The 25,315-nt window shown below is 34.9% G+C and overlaps 1 protein-coding gene across 2 annotated transcripts in view; it reads left to right on the top strand.

The window, feature by feature from the left end:
• The window catches only part of KIFAP3 (kinesin associated protein 3), a 106,193-nt gene that overhangs the window by 10,905 nt on the left and 69,973 nt on the right, over nt 1-25,315 (top strand). For both annotated transcript variants that reach the window (XM_054587793.1, XM_054587792.1), the window contains exons 6-10: nt 3,018-3,117; nt 4,211-4,335; nt 6,739-6,837; nt 9,230-9,408; nt 15,331-15,493. In XM_054587793.1, the coding sequence (XP_054443768.1) occupies nt 3,018-3,117; nt 4,211-4,335; nt 6,739-6,837; nt 9,230-9,408; nt 15,331-15,493 (666 nt within the window). The remainder of the gene's footprint in view (nt 1-3,017; nt 3,118-4,210; nt 4,336-6,738; nt 6,838-9,229; nt 9,409-15,330; nt 15,494-25,315) is intronic.

Below are 25,315 nucleotides of genomic sequence, written 5' to 3' on the forward strand. Positions count from 1 at the left end.
TCAAATTTTTCACATAAGAGCATAGTATTTAAATATTCTCTGGAGAATTCACAAATCATTTAATTTAAATAAAGGAGATCAAGCATTAATGGTACTGTATCTTCTACTTTGGAAAACTTTATTGTTTCAATTAAGTTGTAATATGAAGCTTTTGACATTTGTCATATTGTAGCCTGAAGGAGTCTCTTTAGTGTTCCTCAATAGGGAAGGTCTACTATCAACAAATTCTCTTATTCTTTGTTTACTCAGGAATGACTTAATTTTTCCCTGGTGTTTGAAGGATAGTTTTGCTGGATAGAGAATTGTATGTTGATTATCTTTTTCTTTAAGTACTTTAAGTGTCATCCCATTGTCTCCATGTCTCTCTCGACGCTTCCTGATGTGAAATTCTCTGTTAATCTTGTTGAGGATCCTGTATACATCTTGAGTTGCTTTTCTCTTGCTGCTTTCAACATTTTCTTTGCTTTTGGCTTTTGCCAGTTTGACTATGATATGATTAGGTGTTGATATCTTTGAATTTATCTTGGAGTTTGTGGAACTTCTTAGATGTGCAGGTTAATGTTTCTCAGAAAACTTGGGAAGTTTTTAGCCATTGTTTGTTAAAGATAAATTTTGCTTTTTTTTTTCCTTCTCTTGGAACTCCTATTTTGTTTATTTTCTTATTTTACTATAAGAAAAAGTGTCATAAGTACTAATAGGTACTTCTAGGTACCAAGGCTGTACAAATGTGCAGGGATATGCACATGCCAGAGAAGACCAGAGAAAGACCTAATATCTTTGACCAACCTTGAGGCAACATGCAAGCAGGAAGTGAAGATGAGGCTGTGACTACCTGCCTGAGCACTGAAGTCGTGCCCCAGCACACACACACAGGGTCCCTTAGCAAAGGCTGGGACTCGTAGTGCCAGGCATTTAAAGAAATTGCTATCCAAATTGCTAAGTAAATTGTCTAAAAAACATACCCAATATCTTTTGCTTTTATCAGTTAAATACTGATTTTTCTACCTTTTTCCGGTACTTTTAATTACTTTTTAAAGCTATATTGCTATATTATTTTTCATCCTTTTTTCTTTCTCTTCCTAAGACTAGATAAGACAGGAAATATGTTGGAGCATTTCAAAGACCCTGTGAATATCTTTTTCCAGTTATTTCTCTTAAAAGATTTTGGTCAGACTCTTATTAACTCCAGCAGGCTGCTGCACATAACTGCCACATCTCCGTGAGTAGTTTTCAATGAACGCCCCGGTATAAGGCTGCACAGACACCCTCTGAGTGAGGTCAGGTAAAGCAAACCCTGCGGACGGAGATGTCCGCAAGCGTCCAGACAGGCCAGGGCGTGCCCGCTCTCTGGAGCAGGGATTCGCCAAACTGTTCTCCTTCTCCGGTTGCTGCTAGGCTGCCGTAGTTCACGGATACCATAGTTGTGATTTTCTTGTATGTTTTGTACATTTTTATATATCATTTTGAGATCACCTTGTTATATTCTCTAAAAAATCGTAATGGAATTTTAATTATGATTGCATTCAACTTGGAAATTAATTTTGTATTTTCACCTTCTGTAAACTCTAGTTTTCTTTTGGCTATTTCTTGAGTAACCCACATAGAATTCCTGCAACTGTATTTTTATTGAGATATTTCTCTATTCTATACTAAAGGAGAAAGTGAAATAAAATTGGAAAAGTAGGCCGCTAACCCTTTGTGTAAATTCGTGATACAGGACATCACGTCCCAAAGTATCGCTTTGTGTAAATTCGTGATACAGGACATCACGTCCCAAAGTATCGCTTTGTGTAAATTCGTGATACAGGACATCACTTCCCAAAGTATCGCTTTGTGTAAATTCGTGATACAGGACATCACTTCCCAAAGTATTCCATGAAACCTTGTTTCCTCCGGGGTGGGGGAGGGGGGCACCAGATGCTTTGTCAGGTGGGGCTTTTCAGAGCCTTCGCTCTCATGCCCGTTGCCTGCCTGTTCACTGGGCTCTATAATGGTTTTGGAGTCCAGCATATGTTATATGTGCCCTGTCTGCATTGTGAATATGAATAACATGAAATGCCATTATAGGATTTTTTTTAGTTGGTTTTAAAAAGTTTCTTACCAAGTAGATTAATATCATAGTGAATTTGTATTGTTTCATAATCTGAAGAGCCTGGAAGCTCAAATAAACTGAACACTTGTCATTACAATTATAAATATTGATAATACAGTCCATGAAATATAATAGATCCTTAGTGCCAAAGAAAGTTGAATTATGAATTATATATAACACACAGATGTTTGGCTTAATTTTTTTTATTTTAAGAATTGGTAAGCTGTGTGGCAATACTATTTTGAAAAGTCTCGTTACTTTATGTTTACTTAATATGTGGTAATTCTTGTTAACCAATTCATTAATTTTACCTTTCTCGAGATAAAAATTGAGCAGGGATGTTCATTAATCTACCCTGAAGCTAATTTTGTTAAAGATATTTTATTTATGTCTGTTGGCATCAATTTAACATGATATTAAAATATTAGACATTTTTCAGTGTATAAGTTTTATTTGGTTATTAATTTGCTTTAATGGAGCTAGAGTTAGCCTGCTAAACTGCTCATTATTTTTTTAGAGTTGTTCTAGTTTTTTTACTTATTCACAAACACCTTAAATCAGATGTTAAAAAAGAAAAAAGAAAATTGGTACTGCTGTAGCAAGATTACAAGTGGAAATTCAATTCAAGAAATAAATGGTCTTACTATTTTATTGTCACTCAAAATATACTTATATTACTGTATCTAAATTATATTTTACTTTACTGTTTACAGGAATAGACTTAAAGCTATGTGTTATGAGTCTAAGTAAAAGTTTGATTTCAATTTTAAAAATAGCTTTCTGTGTTGGAAAGAAGCATCCTACTTTTTTGTCCCAGTTCTGCCTTAGCGTTGTTATTAATTAATAAGTAGACATTTAAAACCAATCATCCTTTATTCCAGAAGCAAGGCAAATGATTATTTTTGTACGTCCTCTTTTCCTTTAGAAACTGCCCTTGGTGCGTTAGCAAGAGTCCTGAGAGAAGACTGGAAGCAAAGCGTTGAGTTAGCTACAAACATAATTTACATCTTTTTCTGTTTTTCCAGGTAAGCATTAAACTTAGGAAACAAAAGTACTAGTGTGTCTGTATTTCTCTCTGTGACATTGGTTTAGATTTTAGATCATTGGTTTGCTTAGTCCTCTGTGTGTCGGCTCATGCTCTGCCTCTGAACTCTTATTCTGTTTCCAATTCTCTTCCTCTCTCTTCTGTTTTCCATTCAGTCTCTACTCATCATGCATGTACATGTGTGCACACACGTCTGCACGCACTCACATGCACACAGAGTAGGACAGTGTACTGGTTTACAATTTACAAGTATGGGCTTTGGGCATAGACTGCATTTGAATTTAAGTCCTACTGCTGATTATTTATTAACTGTGATCATGGCTATGTTATTTAACTCCTCTGTGCCTCAGTTTCCTCATCTGCAAGCTATGGATAATAATAGTAGCACCCTTTCCAAGTAGTTTTCAGAATAAAGCCTAATGCAGATTAAGTGCCAGTAAATGTTTCTCTCTCTCTCTCTCTCTCTCGCGCACACACACACACACACGCACACTCTTGAGTGTGCACAAACATCTGTTGTACATCCATATATATTATCTTACACATATATTCTTTAGGAAGTGGTTTATTGAGACATTGTAAAAAGTTTCTAGCTAATTTCTAGAGAATTACCTTCCTCTATTCTAAAAATGTGTCAGCATTAGCAAATAAATATTTACTGAATCAATACTTGGATGAATGAGTTATCTAGGAAACATACACAAAACCTAATTGTTAATACTTTACTAGTTTATTCTTTGGTATGAGTTTTATTTAATAATAGTATTGTTATAGTATTTGTGTTAGATAGCAGTCTGAAGATTTATTTTGACAGTATCTGAATAGTTAAAATGGTTGTTAATTATAAATGTGTTTTATTGAACTTCTAAGCTAAAAATAATTTCATTTCACTTAAGGGTAGAATGTTAAAATATAGTTAAAAGAATCTCATAATCCCAAGTCTATGCTATGGGTGTATTTATTTATTGAAATATGTATATCAAATTTATTTGTACTAGTGTTTACCCAAAACAAATTTCCTGAACCCACAAAATGTACTCCTTTAAATACGTACTAAAATCTCTTCTTTAAAGCTTTTCTCAGTTTCATGGACTTATCACTCACTATAAAATTGGAGCTTTGTGTATGAATATCATTGATCATGAATTAAAAAGACATGAGCTTTGGCAAGAAGAACTTTCTAAGAAGAAGAAAGCTGATATCCTTTTAGAGTGGCATTTCACGCCACTGTTGTTGCGTGTTGCTATGAGCTTTGGGTAGATGGGAAGTTTTTTCTTTTTTCTTTTTTACCATTCACAATGTGTGAAAAATGCAAGAATGTTGATTAAGATTAAAACTGTCAGAATGAATATAGTTTGACATACACTTTTTATCTCTTTCCAACTTTGATTAGTCGATGAGATAAAGGGAGCAGAAAATAGTGGTCCTGGATACTGAACTGGTGAGTCTGTAAGCAGCCACACTTATGCCCCCTGAGGCCCTTCAGTTACCTGAAGCTTGGCTCCCCGCTGTTACTGCTGTAGTTCTTTTTCTGCAATACGTGATCTTGATTGGAATGGGTGCTGCTTTGGTGATGAACCTCGTTTTAAATTCTATTTCTCTAATTAAGCACAAAAATACTTTTCTTAGTACATACAAATTTGAGAAAAAACGGTAAAAATTATCTGTTTTAACCTATGTTTCAATACATGAATCTTTTCTGCAACTCTTCCTTACAAATGAATTATTTAGTCTCTTCTTTAACAATGTCACTGATTTATTGATTTAGCTCATGCTGTGATGTGGCATACTATTTATTATAATGTTCTTTGCTTAGTGTACTAAAGTCCACTTCCCAATAACTTCTATCTCTTGATTCTGACCTTGCATATATAGAATAGGGATATTTTCTTCAACATCACATTTCTTGTATTTGAAGCTATTTTTCATATTGCCTCTACAACTTAATTCTTCTAGATTAAGGTTCTGGTTAATTTGTCCTTATATAAATCACAACAAAATGGGTTCCTTTGCAGATCAACAAGCCATACTGGTAACTTTATTTTGAACCCTAAATTTATTGGTGTCTTTTAAAAAGTAAGTAGCAGCTCCAGAGTCACAATCAGTTAGTGTGTGGTACTTAAAAAAAATAAAAATATTATTCCTATTGTGCAGAATGTCATATATTTTTTGCCTCCCCTTCATGGAATCCCCAAGACACTATAAAAATGCACCCTTACACACACATAAGCTTTGATTCAACTGGGATCTTTTTTGGTTTAAATTGTGCGTATGTTATAAGCTTCTGACATTTAGATAGGTATTGCCTTAAACTATGTGGACAACTCAAAAATCTTAGAGATTTTAGATTATTTCTGGAGTCCTGAGTCTACTGAATGTACCCAAAATTCATTTAAACTGTAGGGGGTACAAAAAGGACCACTAATGGGACTTTGGCAACCACTAATTTATACATTGTGATTGTTTGGTGATAAGAACTGATATTTTAGGACATATCATATTCCTATAAGTACAGACACCATTGGTTGTAAGATGTACCATTATTTATGAACCACCAATGAAGGAAAAAATGCCTCCCATTCAACTATGGCACATGATGGATTATGACACAACCAAATTCTGGAAATGTTTCAATATGAGAAAATGTGTCTTAGGATCAATAGATTGCAGTAACTGAAGGAATATAAAATGACCTATCAGGCTCTAGCCAGTGTGGCTCAGTGGTTGGGGCATTGCCTGTAGACTGAATGGTCACAGGTTCAATTCCCAGTCAGAGTGCATGCCTGGGTTGTGGGTTCAGTCCTCTTTTGAGCACAAATGAGAGGCAACGGATTGATGCTTCTCTCTCACATCAACATTCCTTTCCCCCTCTAAAATCAATAAGAATGTCCTTGGGTGAGGATATAAAAAATAAATTTAAAAAACAACCTATCAGAATCCTGGTCATTTCTTCTAAAATACTGCTTTTTTTATTGCCTTAAGTTTCCTTGTGTTTTGTTGCAAATCGCATTCAGGAGCAGATTGTTTTTAAGTATTTGGGGATCTGAAGCCAGACTGAAGCCTCAGGTTATTTCTGCAGGTGTCCAGGGAATGGCTTGGAGCCACAATTAGAGGGTATTATGGGGTATTTTTTTGCTATCTGTTCTGAAAACGGTGTAAAAAGCTTTAAACCTAACCCATATCTCTTGACTATTCTGGGTGTCTGTGTGAAGTGGAATCCAGTATTTTTATTAACTAAATCATTCTCTAATGCAGTAATGTTTTTGGTACATGGACCCATTTGCTAACCTGCTGAAAGTTAGGGAGTAGTGTATATACAAAAAATATTTGCATAGGATTCCTGGGGTTCCAAGTCCTTGGGGAAGCCCAAACACATGTTCACCCAGGGGCTCCAAGCATGTGCTTTAGCCCTTAGCTAAGAGGTCCTGTTGTAATACGGTTAACACACTCATTGCACAGAGAATACCGGTCCAGTTAAACTATTGGTTAAAGGAAATGATTGGATAACGTTGCACATATACTTTGGTAGCACTGTCTTTCCTACTATTGTTTGTAGGGTTTCTTTGCTTCAGTGAGAATGGATGATCCTTAACTTGTTTACTTGATGAAGACCCTGAAAACCAAACCTTGAGGAAAGAGTATGAAAAAAGCTTTAAAAAATACCAGGGGCTTGTGGTAAAACAGGAACAGCTCTTACGAGGTATGAATTCTTAAACACTGAGAAAACAAACAAGTGCTTACTCTACATTTAGCTTGTTCCATTTTTTGTCAGATCAGTAAAGCTAATACCAAAATAATTGGGAGCTGTATACATATTAATGTGCTACAAGTTCTTTTGTCTTTAGCATGGGTAATAATGTTTTAAATTTTGCTCTCCTGTTTTCCACCAAAAGGCCCATTCAGTTTTTAAATGTATAGGTACTTGTTATTTATTTACTCAGAGATGATTTTTTAATCCATCGTGTGACCTTTTCCATAATAAGAATCTTGTGTCTCAAACCCTAATATACTTATATAGTGAATTATTTTCTTGTTTTCATAGAAGATGTACATTTTAAAAAAAAATATTCTCTTTAATAAAAAATAGTCTTCTTTGAGGTTTTTATTGAGAGATTTGTATGTTTACTCGTATGGTTTCTCATTCATAAGATGCAAAATCCGATGAAGATTAGTGAGACTGATCTGGGGCTTTCAAGTGTACATTCAGTTTCTGTTTCGTAGCTCCCTATTAATTTTTTCAGCTTTATTGAGATATAATTGACATATAACATTGTGTAAGTTTAAGGTATCAATGGGATGGTTTGATCCATGTATATATTACAAAATGTGTATCACAGCAAGGTTAGTTAACGTACCATTCACCTAAGGTAATTACTATCTGGTTATGGTGAGAACATTGAAGTTCTCTCATAGCAATATTCAACTGTACAATACAATATTATTAACTGTAGTCACCATGCTATACATTAGATCCCTGGAATTTATCCACCTTATAACTGAAAGTTTGTACCATTTGACCAGTGTCTCCCCATTTCCCCCACCACTTAGCCCTTGGAAACCACCAATCTACTCTCTGTTTCTGTGAATTCAACTATTTTAGATTGATTCCACATATAAGTGAGAATTTATGGTATTTGTCCTTCTCTGTCTCACTGCTTTCACCTACCATAATGCCCTCGTGGTCCATCTGTACTACCGCAAACCGAATATACTCTCTTTATAGATGAGTAATATGACACTCTGTGTGTGTGTGTGTGTGTGTGTGTGTGTGTGTGTGTGTGTGTGTATGTATGTAAATAACGGTTACCATAGGGAAAGAGGAGTGGGGAGAGGCAGTAAAGAGTAAAGGGGGTCAAATATACGGCAACAGAAGGATATTTGACTTTGGGTGATAAACACACAATGCAATATATAGATATATTACAGAATTGTACACTTGAAACCTATATAATTTTATTAACCAATGTCATCCCAATAAATTTAATAAAAAATAGAACATACAACAAAATGTTACATACAAACCCAAATATGCCAGTAATTACATTGCATGTAAGTGGACTAAATAAAATTTAGATGCTACTTTAAGGAAAAAATGGGTTACTATTTATCAATTAGTATAATGCCTGGCATACAGTAAGTACTTAGTGTGAATTGCCTTTCCATCTCAAATATTTGTTAAATAGGTTAAATTTAATATTTATGTACATTTAAATATATTTAATATTTTGCATATACTTCTTCTATCCATAAGGGTTTAGAGACAGTTTATAAGAATATACGAAATGAAATTCTAAAATAATGAATAAAATCATAAAAAAACCACAAAGTCATAGGAGAGCAAAAAGCTTATGTTGACCGTAATAGCCCACATAATTCTGACTGAAACCTTTCAAGTCTTAACTCCAAAGCTTTCTGTCAGTCAAGGCAAAATGGAAAACATTATCTGTTACATAATTCTCAATGTCAAAAAGAAACAATAATATGAGTTATAAGAATCTAATTTTTATTACAGGTCTCTAAAAGAAATTGTACTTAGAACTAGTAGAGAGAGACCTCAACTTTGTGTAGTGGAACAATTATAGTATTGCGTTTCATGTGGTTATATCCTGTAGTGACCATCAGAAAATCAGTTTGAAAATGGAAAATGTTTTAGTATTTATCCTCAGGCTTGGCTGTAACTGTACGTACATTTTGGATTATGGCTCTTTTTAACATCGCAGGTCCTAGTTATTGAAGTTTTACCTTGTTTTCTATATGTATAAAAATTATTTTTTCCCATTTGCTTGTTTTATTATTTCCTAACATATACTTTTAATTGCTATTTAATTATTATTAAGCTCTAAACTACAAGAGGGTAGGACTCATTCTTATAATGGTTATTGTGTCCTCACTATCGTAAGAATGTTATTTTATATGACATATCACTCAATAACAATAAATGTTTTCTAATGAATTAATAGCTAGTTAAAATTTTGTAAATAATATATTTTCTTCTAAAAACTGCATCTGTTACTTTGGTGAGTAGGAAAGACTTATTAAATTAATGATTCAATATGCCAGTCATTTAATTCTCACCTATTTTACCTCTCTAGTTGCTCTCTATTTGCTTCTGAATCTTGCTGAGGATACGCGTACAGAACTGAAGATGAGGAACAAGAACATCGTTCACATGCTGGTGAAGGCTCTTGACCGGGACAATTTTGAGCTGCTTATTCTAGTTGTGTCTTTCTTGAAGAAACTCAGCATTTTTATGGAGAATAAGAATGACATGGTAACTTACATTGAAACAGTCCCTATTTGCCATTTTCAAGTTAAAATATTTTGATTAAAAGTGAACACTTATCCCCATACTGAGGTAGTCTGAATGAAAATTTAACAATAGCAATATCCCCTTAAATAGTTTTTTAAGGAAATATATTTCATAGTACTTAATACTCCAGATAGTTGGAGTATTAAGATACTCCAGATAGAAGCTTATGGAAAAAGATAATCTTTTTCTGATATTATATGGAATGCATGTTTTTATATTAAACATAATATATAGAAAGTAATTTAAACTTAAGATTGTGCTTTAGAGTCCTCTGGCCTTATATTATTTTCCCCTAAAGTATTTTTTTCTTCTGCATTTGTGATATTTCTGTGTGGAATTTCAGTTTAGACTAGTCTGTTCTGTTTCACCTACCATTCCAAATGGTAGACACAAGCTGTTGATTCTTCTTAAGTGTCCCTTTTCTTTTTTCCAAGTGCCATTGTATCAGTTCATCCTCTTTCTCTATACCCTCCTCATATCTTGTTTGAATTCTTGCAGTGGGCTCCTATTTGCCATCTTACATGGTGTTGATGCTGTGGTCTTTCAGACATACAAGTTAATTGTATGTTATTTTTCCTTCTGAAAAAATATGCATAATACAGAAATATTAATATATAAAGAGAATTCTACCACTGAACCACCCTATAAATATTAATATATAAAGATAAAAATTACCTGCCTTTTCCATGTCATTAGTTTGTTAGAACAATGTTATATTAAATAGGTCAGACATTAACCTTACCTTGTTTTCAAATATTTAAGTTGTTTATAATTTCAGCTATTAAAAACAACACTTCAGTGTATACATTTGTACATGTATCTTTGCTTATATTTCTGATTATTTTCTTAGGATATAATCCTAGAAATGGAATTACTGGCTCATTGGCCTTAATTCCACTGAGGACCATTTTAGAGCTGTATGCTAATATGGTTGTGTCACTATGTATTGTTAGTATAAATGGATTCTCCTTCAAATAGTCTAAACATACAGCATTTCCTCCTACTCTTTTTTTTAAGTCAAATGAACTAGGAAGTAGCTTAGATGATGCAGTATGCTCTTTGAAAACCTAAGACTGACTTACCAGCTTGTAAGTGTGTTCAGTTCTGATACTTGAAATATATGAAATTTATTTTACCCACAGATGTTTAGTATCTGTTATCTTTATCATTAGTATATAATTATTGATGATCACTGTATGCTTGATATTGTTTTCAGAATTGAATTTATTTAAGAAAGATTAATCAAAAAATTTTTTAACTTATTGATCCTATATTTAAAAAATGATGACATGTTGATAGATTTACTCTTCAGTAATTAGAGTATGGCTAAATAGTTGCTTCCCTTGCTTTCAGTTGAAGTATAGTCCTTCATTTATGAATTAAGTTCACCTTTAGTTGTAGGTTCACAAAATATAAATTGATTTATCATCAGCACATGTCTACTATGTATTAATTAAATACATACTTAATACACTTCTTATATTCTTATATTCTGTTAAAATCATTTCAAGAATATTACTAATTATTTTCTGGTAGGATCACAGATTGAGAATACAAACCTCATATTTTATTAAGGAGGAAAAATGGAAGTTCAGTAAAGATAATTCATGAATAAGAATGATGAGCTGGATTTTTACTGCAGATGGCATGCATTTCATCTTTTATTATGGAAGAAATACATTTCATATAAGGGCATTGTATAGGAGTAGGACTTTTAGAGCTTGACCAGATCTTATATCTTTGTTTCGATTTAGTGAATTACCTCCTAATTTTACAGTTGGAGTAGCAGAGAGGGTCAGAGAGGTTAAGTAATTTGCTTAGAGAAAGATCTCCAGGTCTTATGCTTCCTACTCCTTTCTGCCTCCAGGGCAAAAAAAAATTTTGTCTTTATTTTATGTTGTTTTTTAAAAAAAAAAATTATTAGCAAGATTAAGTATAAGCAATTTTTAAATGGCTGTCAAACACTAAAAAGAATTACTTTAAGGCTGAACTAAGTTTACTGATAGATTGTTGATAAGCCAACACTTTGTATAAAACATTTAATGAAGTATTAACTGTATATTCATTTTATAGATATAGAATTGAAAGGGCATTGCATGTTGAGACAATTACTAAATTTAGCTTTTGGGACTGGGCTTTTATAAACCCAAAAGACACGGTTAGAAGGCTGTGTCTAGAGTTTAGCTATCTGAATGGACTACCTGGCAATTTTACATTCCATTCTCTGCAATGGAAATACAAATTAATTTTAAAAAACTCTCCAGGTTACTTTATGATTAAGTTTTCTATAACACCAGTGTCTACTTTTGCTTTTTCAAGAGAAAAATATTACTTAATATAATTAGTAACAGATGAAGCCTGTAGCAATTTTACTTAAAAAGGGTGGTGGGGAGGGATGGCTGATCTATTTGTGAGGTTGTATTATTCATGTAAATAGTGTGCTTATTTTAGTGTTGATGTGAGCTAATACCTTGCTTTTTCGAGTTACATATTTTAAAGGAAATTTAGTTTACTTAAAAAATCTTTTAATTAGTAATTTATATTGTATTTTATATTTCTTGATTTTAATACAATAAAACAAAATGGTAATAAATCATATTAGATTATGATTTAAAGAGTAACAATAGCAAGAGTACATAATCCTTGGGTTGCTTATTTTCTTATTAAATTTTGAGAGTTCTTTTTATATTTTGAATAGGTCCTTTATCAGTTACATGTTTCTCAGATATTTTCTCCTTTTCTGTGGCTTATCTTTTCATTCTCCTATGAAGAGCAGGAGGTTTTAATTGTTATGAAGTCCAAAATGTCAAAGGATTTTTTTTAATGGGTTGTATTTTGGTGTTGTATTTAAGAAATATTTGCCTAACTTAGGTCATAAAGATTTTTTCCTATGTTCTCTTCAATAAGTGTTTTACGATTTGTGTTGTTGCTGTTTTATTTTAGTCTGTGATCCATCCATTTTAGTTAATTTTATATATGCTACAAGGTATGAATTAAGATTCCTGTCTTGAAATGGATGTCCAATTGTTACCATTTATTGAAAAGGCTGTTCTCTCTCCACTGAATTGCCTTTACACCAGTTTGAAATTACCTTTGTACCTTTGCTGAAAATCAATTGGCTATATGTGTGCGGTTCTATTTTTGGTCTCTTTCTCTCCTATTCCATTGATCCATGTGTCTGTACTTTCACCAGTGTATCTTTGTCTTGATTACTGTAGCTTTTTCAAAAAAGATTTTTTTTTTTATTTTTAGGGGGGGAAGGGAGGGATAAGGAGAGGGGGAGAAGCATCAACATGGGAGGGAAACATCTGTCGGTTGCCTCTAGCATGTGCTCTGACTGGGGACCAAACCCACAACCCAGGCATGTGCTCTGATGGGGAATTGAACTGGCCCCGTTCTGGTTTGCAGGACAACGCCAGCCAACTGAGCCACACCAGTCAGAGCTTGATTACTATAACTTTATAGTAAGTTTTGAAATCAATTTGTATAAGGCCTCAAATGTTAATTCTGGCTATTTCAGTTTCTTTATTTTTCCATACCCATTTAGAACCAACCAGTCTATATTTCTTAAAAAAACCAGACCAAACCTGGAATCTTGATTGGGATTACATTGAATCTATTGGCAGTATTCATTATATGAACCATATTGGATTTTCCAATCAATGAACATGATATAGCTCTGTATTTGTTTAGGTCTTTCTTGATTTATTCCATTATTTCAGTTTTTAGCATAATACTTTACACATATTTTGTTAGACTTATGCTTAAATATTTTACCATTATAAATTGTAGTTTTTATAAAAGAAATTATTAGTTTCCCATTATTGATTTTTTTTATTGAAGTGTAATTAATGTATACTATCCTATTACTTTTGGGTGTACATCGTTTCTACGATGTATATAATTCAGTATTTATATACATTAGAACATGGTCACTACATTAAGTCTAGTAACCATCTGTTGTGATTGATAGTATATAAAAATAGTTGATTTTTGTATATTGACCCTGTGCCCTATGATCTTGCTAAATTCACTTTTTAGTTACAGTGGCTCATTGTAGGTTCTTGGGGGATTTTCCAAATGCTGGAGAGGGGTCTCTTGTGTGATGTTAAAAAGGAATTCCGTGGGTGGGCTTTCCTGCCTTGTTACTGATCTTAGGAGGAAAGCGATGTCTTTTACTACTAAGAGTAATGTTATCTAGGTTTTTTGTAGATACTTCATCTGTTTAAGTTCTGTTCTGTTTCTAGTTTGTTGATACTTATTATGAATGGATGTTGAATTTTGTCAAATGCCTTTTCTGTGTTGACTGGGATGGCCCTATGGTTTTTCTTTACATTGTTGATATAGGGAATTGCATTGATTGACTTTTGCATGCTGGGTCAGTCACATTCAGGAAATAAACATCACTTAATCATCATATATTGTGTTTTTATACATTGCTGCATTTGATTAGGTAACATATTGTGGAGCATATTTGTATCTATGTTAATGAGGGATTACTACTTTATAGTTTTCTAATAAGTCTTCATAAACCTTTTGGTAATAATCAAAAATTATATAGTTATATGGAATTTCCCTTTTAGCCATTGCATTGTAACAAAGATACAAGATTTCTTTATAACACAATTTTTCTGATTGCTACCATAAGAAATATGAATACAGGGCTTGTACTACCAAATAAATTCTGTCCTCAGTGATTCACACTCTAAGACAAGCTCTCTTAAAGCAATTTTACAGTCTTCTGGAGTTGGGGGAGGCTAGCAAGTTGCTGAACCTAATGGGCATCTTCGGGACCCTCAATCTGAAAGTCCTCTTCAGGGTGGAATTCCTTTTCACGTCTCATTCATAGGATTTGACTGTATCCCTTCAGCACCCCTGAAATTATTCTCCCCTCTTCAGTCTTTACACTCTTTCTTTGATTCAAACCCTAATTCCAATGCAATATATTCTTCAAGCTCTTGTTCAATTTGTATGCTCTTTTTTTAGACTGGAATACTTGATGGCCAAGATAAGTTCTAGTTTGCCGTAGTTCAGTCTCTACCTATGCAGTGCCCACTGTGTGTTTGTCAGTGCCTTTCTGTGTGTGTTATGTATGTACATATGTATGTATGTGCTGATACACTTGTCCTTTGGTTACTACCCTGACTGTATCACCCTCTCAATTTACAAATCATTCTAGGTACTCTATTGCCTGTAGAATAATGTCATACATCTTTGTAGATCATTAAAAGCTCATTGTGATCTGTCCAGCATCTGGCCTTGTGGACGTCTGCCACTCCCTGACACGTACTTCATCCTGTGGCCACACCAAAGTATGGCAGTCGCCAAACAAGCTCTTTTATCCCCAAGTGCCTGCCCACTGGCTGTTTCTCCTTTCTTAGCCAATGAGCAAATTATCACGCATTTTAAAGAACTTTGATTCTAATTTGAAGTCTTTTCTATTCTTCCACGTAGCTTAATGTTTCCTTCCATGTTGCTTCCAGGTAGCTTAGTGTTTCTGTCTGTGTTAAAAAGGGAAAAAACACATTCTATTTTTATTGCATTGTATTATTTGTTCAATTTGTATGCTTTTTTTTTAGACTGGAATCCTTGAAGGCCAAGATAAGTTCTAGTTTGCCGTAGTCCAGACCTGGCACTTAGTAGGTGGTGCTCAATGTGTTTTCAAGAACCCAGTATTATTTGTCTTCCAGTTGATGCTATTCTGTGAAGGAATGAAGGGATGAGAGGGGAATATATATTTTCTCCTCAAAAGCTTATAGATTAAAATAACTGTATAGGTTAACACATAATTACTTAGGGTACAATGAAAAAATAATTATTTGTAATCTATTTGTCTTTGTGTGCAATGGAACCTCACTGCACTTGTATTGTTATTTTACATAGGTAGAAATGGATATTGTTGAAAAACTGGTAAAAATGGTGCCTTGTGAGCATGAAGATCTGCTGAATATCACACTCCGGCTTTTACTAAACCTGTCCTTTGACACAGGACTGAGGAATAAGATGGTACAAGTTGGACTGCTTCCCAAACTCACTGCACTCCTAGGTATGCTTTTTAAAAATTAATGATAGTGTTGCTTAGAATTTTCAACATCTTTAGAAAATTGAGCTGTGTGTTGAAAGTCAGGTGAACAAAAATTACTCTGTATTTGTTCTTTAATTGGAAACCCAAAAATAACAGAATGGATGAAAAATTGGCATGTGCCAGGATTCCCATGGGGCTGTAGAACACACTGGATGAAAAGCCATTAGCTCCGACTTCATTCACCCATGCGGAAGGGAAACCAGACTGCGTCTGTGAGTTACCAGGCAAGCAAGAAGGGAAAATCATTTTCTCTACCTCAATTTTTAAAAATCACATAGCATTTAAGTTCTTATATGTTGCCTTACTTTTAAAATACTTATGACAACTACACAAATTTGGTGAGCCTTTTTGTCATGAAGTAAAAAAGGGCATTTTTATATAGCATGAGTTAGAAAATAGAGTTGGAGAATTTGACTTATAATTAATTTCTCTTAGTTGTTAGCAAGATATCTATATAGCAAGGATGGATTCAAGTGCTAATTTTCTGTGCTGCCGCAAATTGCGTCTTAGCTGAGTATCATACACCCTTGGTCTGCTCGTTGTCTGTCCCTGTAGGCACCTGCCCCTCCCCACCACATGCTTTGGTTTATACCATGTCCATGCAGAACCCCTCCCAGTTCCCTAAACAGGTTCTTTTTATGCCCATGTGCCTGTTCATCATTTTTTCCTTCTACAGGAATGCCACTGTCTTCACTAACCAGAAAGCAAATTCTTACTTATTTTTAAAGACTATTTGTTTCAGTACTGCAATTTCGTTCTTGTTTTATAGTATTTTCCATATAGTCAAATATTTTGTAATAGTTTCCAATAATATTGGGATAGTAGTGGAATGACTTAAAAGGTAAGTTTATTCTTTGCTATCTAGTATCTATGAATCCAGTCTCTCATTGACATCATCATTATTTTCTTTGTAATACTAGAATCAACATTTATTAAACGTTTACTGTGCCAGTTGGCTCTGTGCTTTAATTATATTATCTCATGGAATCCCCATCTGAGATCTGTACTCAGGATTACACAGCTGATAAAAAGCAGAGCTCAAATTCAAACTTGGGGCTGTCTGCTACCTAAGTTGGATGTATTAACTGCTCTAGTAAACTACTGTGTATATTTAGAGTAAGTGGGCTGTGGGTAAGTAGACTAGGCGGAACCATAATAAAAAATCCAGTTCTCCAAGTTCCCTTAAAAATAAGTTTTATCTTATTTCTTTCTCTTTTCTCAGAATAGAAAAACTTCTAGTCTATTAGTCAGTCCAAGGAGATTTGATTAATTGGCCAATCCACAAATATTGCACAGGATTTTTATTACACATTTTAGAAGAAACTGTTGAGGAGTAATTTCAAAAATTGTTTTGGGGGAACCAAAACAATACAAACATTTTGTGAAGAAACAGAAAAACTTTGAAAGTAAAATTGATGGTCCATTTATTATAAATCTACCAGAATTATATATGAAATATTAGGTCAGATTCTCAGTGTATGAAGATGAAAAAATTATAGTCCTTGTCCTGAAGGAATGCATAGTCTATTTGGTTCAGCATCCAGTCATCTACTTTTGTGAAATAGGATTTAAAAGAGATTTTTGGGGAATTACAGGATACTCACTTCATAGTTTGTTAAGAGATATCCCTCTATTTTGTTGCTCAGAAGCATTGAATTTTAACTCTAAGCAGTTTCTTTTTTCCCCAAATATTCATATGTCTTTTGCTTAATAACTTTCTATAGTTCTTCCTTTTCATTCCATTTACAAACCATAGAAGCAATGGCAATCATACATAGTAAATAGAGAGAGTATCAGCTTATACTCCAGGATCAAGGAAAGGGAGAAAATGTCCACACTGAAGACAAATCAATATCCACTAGAAAACAGTGCCTTCAGTGTCTGTGAAGTATTTCAAAATGTCTACAAGTTTACATCTATCACTTATTTCACATTCTTTTAATTTAATTATTTTAATGTCACTATTATTTTCTACTCTTTTTTCATTTAAGTATGGGTTTTAATAAGCTTCTGTAGGCTCTTTATAAGGTGAGACTATGAGTAGATAACATGTTTCAAATTCAAAATAACTGATTGAGTATGAACTTTTGGAACATAACCGTGTTGTAAACTTTATTTTATCATGTCCCCAAAATGACCCTTTTATCCATCACTTCCTAGGAAGAACCTATCTAATAAATGTATCAGGAGAACAAGGCTATGATTATTAATAAACAACCTTAAGATCTCAGTAGCTTAAAAAACAACAATGGTTTATTTCATGCTCATACTATATGTCCCTTACGGGTGAGTAGGACGTGCTGGCCCTTGTAAGCATCAGTCAAGGACACATACTGGTAGAGCAAGAACATGGAAAATTGCAAACTTCTCATAAAGACTTCCACTTGAAGTGATAAAAAAGATAAATATTATTTTTATTTACATTTCTGGTGGTGGAAACAAGTCACGTGGCCATGCTGTACTTTAAGGGGGTGGGTAAATGCTTGGAAGGATTAGAACTGGAACATCAGTGAGCAAGCGGCCTAGTGATCCTGAAAGGTGTTTTTCAGCTTTTCTGAATTTTAGCTGGGTTTCAGGATTAATAGAATCTATTAAGAAGTACACCCTGAAACACTGTAGCAAACATTACCACCTGTACTATACCTAGCAGCTGTCATAGCATGGAGCACATTGATTAAAAGCTAGAACTATATGATTGTATGACTGAATATTGACTTCATCAGTTACTAGCTCTGTGATATTATACAAATTACTTAACCCATATATCAGTTTTCTCATCTCCAGTATGTAGGTAATAATTGTACATATTAATAGGAAAGTGTTAAATGAGATAATGCAGTAAATGTTAGGGAATTATATATGTGAAATTATTATAAAAATGCATAGAATATAAACAATAAATATCTAGAAATGGGACTTTTTTTTAAGTTTTCCAGGCTTATACTATTAGGGGTATTTAACCATTTTGTATGCAGGTCTTTTAAAATCGATTACATCCTTCTTTTGTTAAATATATTCCTAAATTTACCTTAATGACATGAACATAATTTAAATTTTTATTGAAAAGCAGTATAGTATAGTAGTTAAAGTCACAGGATCTGGAGCCAGAGGGCCTGGATTCAAGTGCTCTATGACTATTAGGTGTTACTGCTTTTGTTATTATTGATTCAAGTTTGCAATTCTGAAGATAATTTATTATACAAGACTTCAGATATTACTGTACTCAGATATTTGCCCTTGCTAAATGGCCCCTGAATGGCATGCATTTTTAATGTTTATGTGCAGTTTTCCTGTGTCCCATCTTTTCCTTGGCTGTCACTTCTCATTTCTTCTTCACCAGCAGCAATTCCATAGCAGCAATTTTCCTCTCCTCTAATGATATATTTCTAATCTCCTGTGGTCTTGGAAACCGACAGCTGAACTTATTTGAAGTGTATATTTTGTTAAAAATGAATTCCAAATGAATGCCCGAAGGGTTCTCTTCCTAGTAATGTTTGTTGCATGGGCTTTGCCATGTTTCTTGTGACTGTGAAGAAACATTTTGCTTGATTGTGCTGTCTGCTCTGTTCAAAGAAATGTTACTCAATGTATAAATGATTTCCTGATAAGTATATTAGGATGGTCATTTTTACATTTGTTAGTGTAAATGTTACTTGTGTGGAAAATTAAATCATTAACTCCTAACACAATAAACTAAACTTCTTAGTTGAGCAATGATATATTTAGTAGCTCTGATCTTGGCCATTACATTTATATAGAAGCTGTAGTAAGGAAGCATTTTAGAGAACATATTTTAAAGGGATAGGAAGTAATTCATCTAGAGCAGAGACTTTCAAGCATCTTTAACCCAAACTATAGTAAGATACATTTTACATTACAACCCAATACTCACACATGTGTGTGATAAGTATATGTATGTGCATATATCCATGTGTATATGTATACATATATATACACTATTTTATTTATGATATATTACATGTTTAATATATGTAATTTTTAAAATGTTCACAAACAAGTATTTACCATCCCTATGTGTAATGCACTGTATTTTCTATTTTTTAATTTTACTTATGACTTACTGATTTTATGTTCTGATTGTGATGTTCAGTTGAAAAATGAACTCAGGGAGTGATTAGACTTCTTTCTCTTCAGATCTTCAGAAATATCACTGTCTCTGCTGGACTTTTAATGTGTTGAACAGTTGATAATCTAAATTATTCTAGGTTATTCTTTGGCAGAGACTTGGAGTTATTGCATGGGAATGAATTTTTTTTGAAATGGGTAGAAAACCTTCTATAAATCAAATATGTAAAGAATTTGGAGCAGGATGACTGTTAATGGGGGGTGAGGTTAGAGGATGGAGGGACTGAGCAAAAAGGAAAAAGGACTCGGATACGGACAACAGTGTGGTGATTGCTGCAGAGAGGGGGGTATAAGGGTACTAAATGGTAATTGAAAAATACAGTAAAGATTAAATTTAAAAATTTAAAAAAATTAAAATATAAAGAAAATGTGGGCTGCATTTTCTTCACTGTAGTCATGGAGAAGGAGTTAAAGAGCATACAGTAGTAGAACATAGTGGTCAGTTTGCTTTTTTCATTAGAAATAAATTCATTGTTTAGTATGTGTTCAAGCTGACAGATGACTGAATTAAGTACTCATTTTATATATAGAAATTACTTATTTTTTAAAAATGCAAAAACATACATAAGCACTTCTGTAGGACTATACATGTGGTAGAACTTTTCAGACATGATTTTTAAGGGATGCTGTTTCAACTGGAAATGCTATCAGATTTTAAGTAGTTTTCTTTATTATTATTTCGAGACCCCATAACAAAAATCTTTTTTATACTTAATAATAGATTATTTTAACCAGAGTACAATGAATCTTTCAGATTCCAATAAAGCTGTGCTATGTGAACATTTAATCTTCTCTTGTATCCTGTAACATTTAACTAGTATATTGCGACCCCTGCTGTTGTGAGAATTGCTGAATAACTGAAATATGTATGTATTGGAGGCAAGTTTTGTGATCAGAGTAGTTGTTAAAGGTGGAGAATTTGTTATGGTTCCATTCTTTTGCCATGTGAGGCCCTGAGTAAACTGAAATTTAGTATTACCAAAACTCATTTTAATACTGCTTTATTATGTAAAGCATTTCATTTAAGAATATTGATTTTTTTTCTTTGATATCAGGGATACATAAAGAGAAATAAGAAATTTCAGAAATTACTATTTAAATTTCTCCTTCTTCGCTTAATCTTGAAATTGACTGAAGAGTTTTGATCTTTTCCGAGGCATAGAGAATGGCATTCTCTCTCCAAATGCTTTAAAAGTTTTATCTGGGTTTATGGAAAACCTTGTATCTAAATATTCCTTGGCTTTTTATCTTAAATACCACCCAAATTATTCATTTCTTATTTTATTTTTTGATACGTTATTTTCCTAAGATCTCATAAGGATCCTAAAGTTATCTCTGCCTAGTTCAGTTATCAGTTATAAATCTTTTCATCCCTGTACTTGTCATAGCTTCTTACGCCAAGTAACTTTATGTTTTCATCTGGGACACCCATCAAAGCCAATGGTTTCAGCAAATGTGATTTCATGCGCAAATGGAATTGGACCTGGCGCTTGGCTTTACTCATCCAGTTGATAGGCAGTTTGCTCAGGTTTTTATGGTATTGAGTTAACTTTTTAAAAGTGCTTGAAGATTTTTTGGCTCATCTAAGAATCTGATCATTAAAAAATACACTCCCTTGTCATGAGTCCTTAAGCCATTTGACCTTGATGTGTCTCCGGAGTGCTTCCTTATGTCAGAATACCCTGGGTTGGGAGGTGGCGAGGAAATTCCTGTCACAGTGTGTTCTTCAGTTCCCTGGAGAATGCGCCGATAGTGTTTCAAAAGCCACTTGAAAACCTGAGTCTCCTTAGCTTTTTGTCTGAGGCACCAGGCAAAGAATGTTTTTGCACCTCTCGGTTGCTTTAGCTTGATGTTTCTCAAGCTGAGAGTTGTTTGATGTGCGCGGGGATGACTCGCACAGACGCCAGCATGAGCGCGCAGTGGGGATGCGTTCTTCGGAAGGGCCTCCTTCGTTGTGACATTGGTCTGTGCATAAAGTTTGAATATTACGTAACAGCGACAGTGCATCACAGGGTGTGCACTGGATGGTTTTATTTTAAAAACTACCAGATTTCCCTGGTGAACTCTTTTAGACAATGGTGAGTTTACTTACATTGTTTTCCTTTGTGAATGATACTAATATGCACTTTAAGTTGAGTGATGTTCTGAGTTTTTATTTCAGCTTTTCAACTTTAACTTTATTTTCAAAGGAATTTAAATTCAAGGGAGTAGGCCTTAAAAATATACAGGTCTCATCAGACATATGTGAATTTTTGCATGTGTTAAAATAAAAATTGAATAGGCAGAGCCAACTTAATGGTTAGGTAGATTAGCCAGCTGCCCGTAAGTTATAGGCAATCACCGCTTCCCACAGTTTCTTTGCCATTTTGTTAGTCTTCCCTATTTATCATGAGATTGTAGGAATTCAGTGGTTAGAGCATCAGTTTTCAAACTTTTGGTCTCAGACCCCATTACACACTCTTAAAAATTATTGAGGATCCCCAAAGAGCTTTTAATTATGAGGGATTATATCTATGAATATTTATATTATTCAAAATTAAAACAGAAAAATTTTAAATATTCATTTAAAAATAACTTGCTACATGTTGACATAAATATTTTTATGAAAAGTAATTTTTTTACCAAAACAAAACTTAGAAGAATAGCATAGTTTTACATTTTGCAAATCTCTTTAAAGTCAGGCTTAATAGACAACAGCTGGCTCTCATATCTCACTCAACAATCTGTTGTGATATCATATATCACGTATGTCATGTATATCATGTCACGTAGCCTCTTATGAAAGAATGAGCATTTTAAAAAGGAAAATAATATATTAGCATTGTTATAACAATGGTGTGACTTTGTGGATCTCCTTCAGGGGTCCTCAGAGCACACTTTGAATTAGAGCACGCCTTTAAAGCTTTTAATTCCTATTAAATGAAAACACTCCTGGTAGTAATAATTCACCAGGAGTCTCAAATTAGCTGCTCAAATAAAGCCAGAAGACATGTTTGATTTTGCCAAAGTACATTTTCTTAATCTTATGTTTGGATTTCCAGGCATGGCCCAAATCTCCCGTACCCCTAGAATAACCCCGATTTTCTCTTAATTTTAGACATTTTAGTTACATTTCTTGCCTTGCTCTTTGGACATTCAGATATTCAACCACTCCCATTTTAGAGTCATTTCTGCCAGTTTCTTCAGGGCTTTGTGAAGGGGATGGGCAACTCTGACGCGGCGCAGGATTGTGGCGACGGAAGACTGAGCCCGCAGGGACGGCCGCACGGAGTGACTTCTGGGTGACTAGCAAGGCAAGACTTTTAATGCTGCCTGGCAGTCATGCTTCATTTTCTTTGGTCATTCCCCACTCTCCTAGGTGAGGATTTCATTTCTTTGTCTTCTCCTCAAAAACCCACCCTTATCTTCATCCTCATTTCATTACCTTGTTTTGTGGCTTCTCTCAGAGAGAGTAGGAACAGTCAGAAGAGAAAGTCCTTGAGCTCCGGTTGCCACTCTGACCCTCCTTTCTGCATCTCTCTGGACTTTGCTTCTCCCCTGAACTCGGATGAACTCGCCCCTGCCTCACACAGGCCAGCACTCCCTGTCGCCCCATTTGCCCTCGCCGGCTCCAGTCCTTTCTCCAGAAATTCCCCTCTTGCTGTATGATTAAGTTCCCCTTCTCTGGAAGATCATTCCCATCCATACACAAATATGCTATGCTTCTCTCTTTAAAAAATTGCTTCTTGACTCTCACATTGCTCTTTTATCTTTTAGCTATCATCCCATTTCCTTTCTTTCTGTTATTGCAAAATGCCTCAAAAGGGCTGTCTTCATTTCCTATCTCCACTTCTCTCTCTCTCTTCGTATGTATCTACATCCTTTCCTGTGCACGCTTCTCTTCCTCTCTCCCCGTCTCCTTTCCCTCATCTCTCAGTCCCCCCCCCCCGCACTGTTCTGCGCTCTTTTCAATCTTGTCCAGTCAGACTGTTATACACATCGCCCTCCCCCAACACACACGTCCCCATCACACTGCTCTTGTCAAGTTCCAGGGGCCTCCGCGTTGCTAGATCCAGAAGTCGGTTTCCAGCACCCACGTTACTCAACCTATGAACAGCATTTGATACAGTTCTCTCCTCTTTTAACCTTTTTCATTGATTTTCCAAGACACAGGACTCTGGTTTTCCTCCAAGTAACCAGCCCTCCTCAGTCTCCCCTCTGCTTCCACCTCATCTCCCCAATCTCTAGGCATAGAATTACCCCCCACCACGGGGTATAGACCTTAGACTTTTTCTCAGTCTGTACTTAACTTTTTTGGTGACTTCATCCATTCCATGTCAGTATTCTGCCTCTCCTTATATAAATAGAAAGGTAGGTAGTTTCACCCCCATGTCTGTTTTCTTACTCCAGATATTACTACTTGGATGCCTTGTAAGTACCTGAGATTTAACACATTCATAACTAAGCTCCTGACCCTCTCCCCACCCTTAATCCTTCCAAAAACCTTCATTTTCATAATCTTTTTCATCTCCATAAATGGAAATGGCCTCATTCAAGCTGCCTGACCAGAACGCCTCGCTTTTCCTCCTCCCCCGCATCCAGTCTGACAGGTCAGTCCGCTCTGTCTTTAGAGCACAGCTGCCACCACCCAGGTCCCAGCCATTATCCCCTTCCTGCCTGACTGCAGTAGCATCCTGACTGGTCTTTGTGCTTCTTCCCTTGCCTTAGTCTCTTCTTAACACAACACACAGAGTGATCCTGTTAAAATTTAAGTTAAATCATGTAATTTCTTTGCTCAAAACTCTTCAGTGACTTTCCATCTCAGAAAGAACCAAACTCCTTATTAGGGCCTATAAGAGTCCTTTCTCATCCTTTCTGCTAATGGCACGCTGGCCTCCTTGCTGTTCCTTGAACCCAGTAGACACTTTTGCACCTCATGTTCCTGCTGCCTAGAATGTTCTTTCCTATTTCTTTGCGTGGTTCATTTCCTCACCTCCTTCAGGCTTTGCTTTCAAGTTACTGCATCAAAAATTTCAACCCTGGCTCCCGATGCTCTCTTTCTCCCTTTCCTTTTATTTTTCTCCATTGTGCTCAATCAGGACATAACATACCTTTCATGCATTTGTCTTGTTTATTGTGTCGCCACCCACCCACCATCACCACCATGTCCCAGGCTCCAAAGACTTCAAGCTCCATGGAAATGTATCTGTTCCCCACCGCCCCGTATTCCCAGTGCCCACAGCAATGCCTGGAACATTGTGGGTTCTCAATAAAAATCGGTGGGTGGTTGGATGGATTACTGTATGAAAGGAATGAACTCCCAAAGAGCCGAGCTTGAGTCATCTTCTTTCCCTCCCCTCTTTAGCTTAGTGGCATTAGGAAAGTCAGTTACTGTTCACTGAGCCTTTTGTCTTGTTCAGAAGATAAGAGAATAAAATAGGACCTAGGTCACAGGACTGCTACGCAAAGCCAATGTGCGAATTCATAGAAAGCCTTATACAAATGTTAGTAGGAAAGGAGGAATAAGAGGAAGGGGAAGCTCTCGAGACTAATGGTGGCTGAAGGGAAGAGGTCAGGGGCACCGAAAGTCTTTGTGCTCCGAAGTTCTTATTGTGTGCAGGAGTTTGTTTTAAAACATTGAAATAGCACTGTGATTTT

Source organism: Pteronotus mesoamericanus, unplaced genomic scaffold (assembly GCF_021234165.1).
Source record: "Pteronotus mesoamericanus isolate MK-2021 breed Mesoamerican mustached bat unplaced genomic scaffold, CSHL_Meso_final scaffold_1186, whole genome shotgun sequence".
NCBI classification, from domain to species: Eukaryota; Metazoa; Chordata; class Mammalia; order Chiroptera; family Mormoopidae; genus Pteronotus; species Pteronotus mesoamericanus.